The following is a 6,886-nucleotide window of genomic DNA, read 5'->3' as shown; positions in this document are numbered from 1 at the left end:
AATCTTGCAGAACACCGTCAAATTCTTCTCGGGGTTTCAAACAGGCGACAAACTAGAAGCACTACGGCAAACAGCGTATGAATAGCATCAACCAACTGCTGATCTCATTATTATCCTCAAATAATAAATAGCAACTGAACAAGCAGGAATCATCGTTCATGATCGAACACAAATAGTACTGGCCGGCGGCATAAATCTGCTCCACACCATTTCTGTCCACATTCCAATCGGCCGCGCGGGCGCATCTCCTTTAAGATGACCAGACAAGCCTAGACACTTATGGAATCGTCAGAGAGACATGAACTACCATAAGAACTACCATAAAAAGAAATGAAAAAGATCCCCAAAAGAGTGTAGCAGCAGGCAGAAGGCAGCAATCGCAGCCAGCATGCAGTAGGCTAGCACAGACGCAACACGACACGCCATCGCCATCGCCATCGCCCACACGGCCCTTCGAACCAACCCACTCATCCATCCCTGACCCGCAGCAACAGTACGTTGATTCCCCGCGAGGACGACAGAAACTGACATGACTCCCCGCATCACACAGACAGACCCGGCCCCCAAGAACAAGATGACTAGCTTCCCGCAGATATCTCACCTCACACTGGATGCAAAGAATCTAAACCCAAAGTCAAAGAGCACGCAGCTGGAAGATCAGCAGCAAGCTAACAAGCGAATTAAAATCTCAAGCCAATTTGATCAAAGGAGCAAAAGCTGCTAGGAAGCACATCAAGAGTTCACAGCTGCAGCTGGAGGCATCACCAGTAGCAGCAAATAGTAGAGTGTCACCAATTAAGCTGGGAAACGATCAGATCGAGAACTGACCTAATCAAGAGACAGTAGTAGTTCCAGTAGCAATACCAGCAGCAAAAGCATATTTGAAAGAGCAACGGGAGTAATTTGTAGCAGCAGCAGCAGTTGTACTAGCAGTAGTGGCAGCTAAACTATAGCCACAGATCGATAGTAGAAAGGAGCCAAGAACTAGATAGAGGCAATAGATATATAGTAGTCGATCACAGGAGCTTCAGCTAGCTATAGAGAGGCACCGACCAAGAAGATGATCGGCTAATAGTAGTGCATGTGGTAGTAGCATACATGGGGCCGCGCCGGGACCGGGAGCTCCGGCCGGCCGGCCGGCTGGCCAGTCAAGCCGCGGCGCCGGGCGGCGGCGGCGGCGGCATCTGGTGCTCGTAGTGGTGCCCGTTGCCGTCGTGGGAGGAGGAGATGACGGCGGCAGGGACGGGGTGCGCCGGGGCCTTCTTGCGCTTCTTCTTCTCGTAGCTGACGCCCCGGGCGCGGGACTGATGGTCGCGGACCTCGCGAAGGTAGAGCCTGACGGCGCGCGCGCCGAAGGGGTTGTTCTCGGGCCGCCCGCCGTTCTCCTCGTAGGCGGCGCGCAGCCTGCCCACGAGCGCGTCCAGGCTGCCCCACGCCTGGCGGAGCGGGCACGGGCAGGGCGCCGGCGGCGCCGGGTGGCCGAAGAAGGGGCAGGCCGGGGTGTGCACCTTGGTCTTGCCGAACTGGTCGAGGTAGCGCAGGAACTCCAGCACGTGCGCGCCGCTGCAGCGCGCCAGGGACAGCGGCGGCCGGTGGTTCCGCAGGTACTGCCCGAACGTGTTCCAGTCCCGCCGCTTCTGCGACTCGTACCGGCTCGGCGACGCCAGCGCCGACGCCGCGCCCGCGGATGACGCCCCCGGCGACAGCGCCCCGGACGCCGAGCCGCCGCCGCCGCCGCTGTTGTCGGAGTGCGGGCTGTCCGGGTGCGGCACCAGGTCCATCTGACAAGCAAGCTAAGTAAGCAACCAAACAACCTATCAGCAAGAAGGAGATGAGATGAGATCTATCTATTTTGGAGTCGGTGCCCGCGCGCGCGAGCCGTGGTCCTGTGAGAGAGAAGAGAGCGCCGCACGCGGGGGCGGGGGCCGGGGCGCTATAAATAGTGTTCGCGACCACCACTACTACTGGACAGCACTTGCCTCGCTTCACTTCACTTCACTTCTCGGTCGAGAGGCGAGAGCTAGCTAGCCTCCGGCCGGCCGGACAGCCAGCATGCGGCACCAGGCTCGCCGCCTCCAAGATCGCCGGAAAGATCCCTTGCTCACTCACGGCAACAGCATGCCTCGGCGCCGAGGTCGGGGGGGGAAGAGAGGAGGGGGGAGGGGAGCGGATGCAAGGGAGGGGGTGAGTACTAATTGGCGGCGAGACTGGAAGAGGGGAGGGACTGTGGCACACTGCAGGACTGCAAGTGAATGGGTGAGAGGGAGGAGACAGTATGCAGTGAAAGGTGATGTGACGGGAGAAAAAGAAAGGTTTTTAGCGATGATAGGGGCGGTGACAAGTGAAATATCATCGGTACGGAATGGGCTTTTAAAATCTACCCCTCCACTCGACTCCACCACGGGCGCGCGGTGCGGCGGCCGGGGGTGGACATGGGACTTGAAGGAACGAACGAACGCGTGTGGCGGATGCCGCCGACGCCGGAGGGGGAACGGCGAAGCTGCTGGCCGGTGTTGGTAGTGGTTCTTGTGACTTGTGAGTGCCGCCGAGACTGGGAATGTCGGTGTAGAATGCTGGGTGCTCTGCAGCTTAGCTCAACATTGACCGAAATCGCGTCGTTTTACGGAGAACGACTATCTGGGCTTACGCGACATCTCCTGGTGCAAATGTTTGTCGTTTTGTGCCCCCGTGTGCCTTTTACTTTTTTATTTACTAACGTCCACCCCTAAAAATAAATTGGTTGCCACCCTCCACCTTTTTCAAAAAAAACAATTTTAAATTTAGAACAAATCTTGTTTTAAAATTGACCAAATTTATACTTAATCTATTCTGAATTATAAATCACTTTAGATATAAAAAAACCTATAAAGCTAAAACGACTCACAATACAACTTAGAATAGAGGGAAAATATAAGATAATATTTTAGTTTATGTCTCATATATTTTTTATTATAAATATATATTTCACAATCGATCTAATACTAGTATTCATTGATTGTTACAATAATCTTATGTAGATTTGAGAAACTACGAGTTTTTTTACTTTTTAAAATTGAGGTTTTTGACTAGCAACATTTCTCTGAAACATAATCCTACGGATTTGTAAGCTTGTTCTCTTATAATTTGTATCGCCCGTCTAAATTATATAGCTAGGGTTGGATATCAAGCTAGTTCATAAGTTTAGCTTGGTTCGTTTGCGAGCTTGAGGTCACTCATTTAGCTCACGGGTCATATAAAAACAATATGCATATACATAACATAATCAATTGCTTGTTAATTCTAAACCAATTCCACAACAACAAAAATAGTAATTTTTCTCACAATTTTCATCACTTATCAATTCATCGCAAATTTACACACATATTCGTCAGCTTAATCTACAGGAACAAATGCATATACCAATTTAACATATAGAAACAATTCATGAATCATTAGTAATTTAACCCACATCTTAGGCATCATATATACATGTACACATTTCACCACCAATTCATGTGTAAATGATATATATATAGTTTCATTTTGCTAAAATGTGATAGCTCGTTTGAGCTCGCGAGGTGGTTCGAGCTCTCATGTTGGCTCGTTAACAAACCAAGATAGAATGTAAGCTCAGCTCGTGAAATTTTTTGATCTGATCCGAGAAGAGCCAACCACGAACCGAGCGAGCCGACGAGTATTTCGTCTAGCCACTACCGGAATCCGGCTCTTTGCCGAAAGCTCCTCGCTTTGCTGAGTGTAATTTATCGGGCACTCGGTAAGCCGAGTGCTACTCTCGGTGAAATAAGATACTCAACACATACCTAATTTGCCGAGGATAAAACACTCGGCATAGAAAGACACTCGGCGAAATACGACCCTCGGTAAAGGACTGTTAGTAGCCGTCAGTAGTTGACGGCCATTAACTTCACCGAGTGTCATGCATCGACACTCGGCAAACTATCTTTTTTGTCGAGTGTCACCTGGAAAACACTCGACAAACCTATATTTTGCCGAGTGTCTTTCCTTGACACTCGGCGAAGTATATTTTATTTTTTTCTTTTTTCCACCAAACTTTTTATGGTGTTTTCCTACAGTATGTAGACCTACATGCTAAATTTTGGCACAATTATCAAAGTGGTTGCTATAACAATTAGATTTAGTTCGTTTAATTGAATTTCTTCGGATAATTCAGATTTGAACTGCAGGTCACTCGAAAAATAGAAAACTGTAAATGCAAAAATGATATTCATGTTATTTAGCACAAGTTACGACCTATTTCAGGAACATACCGGAATTTTCGAACACCATGCTCACGGAACATAATCGCGAACTTTCGATCTAGTTGTTTTAAAATTGTATAAGACACAAATAAAGCTAGAAAATCATGAAACTTATTGACATGTCATGATATCGTATGTAGAGACTCTAATAAAAATTTGAGACTGTTTTGAGAAAGTTATCATGCACTATGTGTAGAAACCTAGCCGGCATTCACATGAAATCATAAAACTTCAATAGAGACCAGCTAGGTTTCTACACATGGTGTATGTCAACTTTCACGAAACATTTCTAAAATTTTATCACAGTCTCTACATATGATATCATGACATTTCGACAAGTTCATGATTTTCTAACTTTGTTTGTGTTTTATACTATTTTAAAACAACTGGATCGTAAGTTCATGATCATGTTTCTGAGTATGGTGCTCAAAAATTCCAGTCTGTTTCTAAAATAGATCGTATCTTGTTCTAAATAACATGAATATCATTTTGAATTTAGTGTTTTACATTTTTTGAGTGACTTGCAGTTTAAATCTGAATTATCCGAAGAAATTCAATTAAACGAACTAAATCTAAAAGGTATAGCAAACAATTTGATAATTATGTCAAAACTGAAATGGTGTTGACTATGAAATGGTTGATAGTGATGATGGTCTAGCTAACCCGGACACATATAGAGATTATTTTTAATCGATGTAATGCTATATTTTATTTATTTCGCATATGTTTCTAAATACATCTTTTTTATCGGTGCTTATTTGCTTACTCTTAATTGTAGGTTGTTGGACAAAGATGGTGGACGGTGGGACGAGGACGAGGAGGGGGAGGAGCAGGAGCACCCGTACGACGGAGGAGCAGGCGCAGCAGGATGACGACGCTTAGCAGCAGGTGGAGCAGCAGGCCGCTGTCGATGCGACGCAACAGGACGACAATGGCGCTTAGTAGGACGCCTCAGGTTTTGGCGCTTTAGGTTCGAGGAACGTCTACTTTCGAGGTCCCGCGAGTATCCCTCAACGACCCATACTTCATGACAGGCGGCCGCTGATTCGACTCGATGGGGAGAGGCATGCAACTTTAGATGTTGTCGGTGCTTTTTCATATTATGTGTTCAAATTTATAATAGAAACTAGTACTTTTTCTTTATCACTTGGACATGTCTTGGAAGGTTGTGGAGAATGCAGGGGACACGCCCGCAACCCTAATGGCATCCTCGGCCTCTATGCAGGGAACACTTCCCTGGACTTGTTGAGTACACCGGAGTGATGGACCCAGCCTACACCTTCGACCACTGTGTCGTCACCCCTGATGCCGTAGATCGGAACGACAGGGAATTCAACAAGGCGGAGCGAGTGAAGCGAGAGTTGTAGGTAAGTCTTCCTCGCAATATATTGTTAAATACGTCATATTCGTTGCACATTCTTGAAATAATATATGGATACATCATCTTTGTATGCAGGATTTTTTCTTCAGATGCGAGACTGGATACGAGGGCAGGGCGGATGTGGTGGCTTCCACAACCTGTAAGAAGCTCATCGTGGATATGCACTACGGTGGCACGAATCTAGGCTATCGTCACTTACCATGGCTCCGTCCTTAGGGAGAAGGTGACCAAGCAGGACGCTCGAACCATGTCGTTGAATCAGGACCAGTACTTGCAGGTAAATACTGAACTTTAATATTCGCATTAAATTTGCTTAATTTTATCTTCTGATATGCCATGTACTTGTTTTTTTGTAGATGATTCCTTATTGGTGCATTGCGCATCCTCAGTGCTAGGAGAAGATGGTGGAGAGGTGGGCGTCTGATGATACAAAGTCCCTCCCACCAGCAAGGCAGTCACAACCTCAGCAAATATGTAGAAGCATAGGTATATGCTCTTTATTATTTAGGTATATAACATTCGATTAGGCATGATTTCTAACTATCTCGTTGGTTTTCTTGCAGTCGACGTCACATACACTAGTACAAAGGAGCTCTATAGTGACGGTTGTAAACCTATTTTCACTGGCGTTTCTTAGAACCGTCGGTACTAGGGGCTAGTAAAAATCATCATTTTTACAGGCGGATAACTGAGGACCGCCAGTTGAAATCGATTTCCACTGGCGGTTGAGTTAAGAAAACCGCCAGTGGAAATCGATTTCCGCTACGCGGTTGTTAGTAATCGAACCGTCGACCTCACCCTCGCGCGTACTCTCCACTACCACTCCGTTTATGGCATGCATTGTGTCTAGTTTGTAGTTGTTTTGTCCACATATTACAACCATTTGAGTGTAAATTACTTATTTGAGACTCTAAACGAATTCAAATAAAAAAGTTGTCAACTACAAAGTTCAATAACTTTTGAAGTTCTACAACTTTTATTTTGACACTTTTTTCATCCGAGATAGTTTGCAAAATATGAATTTTAAATTTGACATACTTAGATTAATTTTTTTAGAACCGAAACGAGTTCAAATAAAAAAGCTGTCAACTACAAAGTTTCATGACTTTTAGAGATCTATAACTTTTATTTTGGTGGTTTTATCATACGAGGTTGTTTGAAAAACTCGAAAAATTAAGGATAAAAATGATTTCTAGTGGTGGTTCCTTAAGAAAACCGCCACTAGAAATCGATTTCTACAGGCGGT

General features: G+C 45.9%; 1 protein-coding gene across 2 annotated transcripts; it reads right to left on the bottom strand.

Moving 5' to 3' along the window:
- Positions 1–680: 680 nt before the first annotated feature.
- LOC100217086 (putative protein of unknown function (DUF640) domain family protein) lies at positions 681–2,522 on the bottom strand. Of its 2 annotated transcripts, none has more exons than XM_008683089.4 (2): positions 1,980–2,522; positions 681–1,781 (listed from the first exon to the last, which is right to left on the bottom strand). In XM_008683089.4, exon 2 carries the CDS (start codon positions 1,779–1,781, stop codon positions 1,149–1,151), a length of 633 nt encoding a protein of 210 aa, XP_008681311.1. In that variant the 5' UTR covers positions 1,980–2,522; the 3' UTR covers positions 681–1,148. The 2 variants fall into 2 exon arrangements, with proteins under 2 accessions (XP_008681311.1, NP_001136927.1); NM_001143455.1 differs by having other exon boundaries at positions 683–1,793; positions 1,980–2,170.
- Between the last annotated feature and the right edge of the window lie 4,364 nt (positions 2,523–6,886).

This window comes from Zea mays, chromosome 5, assembly GCF_902167145.1.
Source record: "Zea mays cultivar B73 chromosome 5, Zm-B73-REFERENCE-NAM-5.0, whole genome shotgun sequence".
NCBI lineage: Eukaryota > Viridiplantae > Streptophyta > Magnoliopsida > Poales > Poaceae > Zea > Zea mays.
The sequence above is the reverse complement of the archived record's forward strand: the minus strand, read 5'-3'. Positions and strand labels throughout refer to the sequence as shown.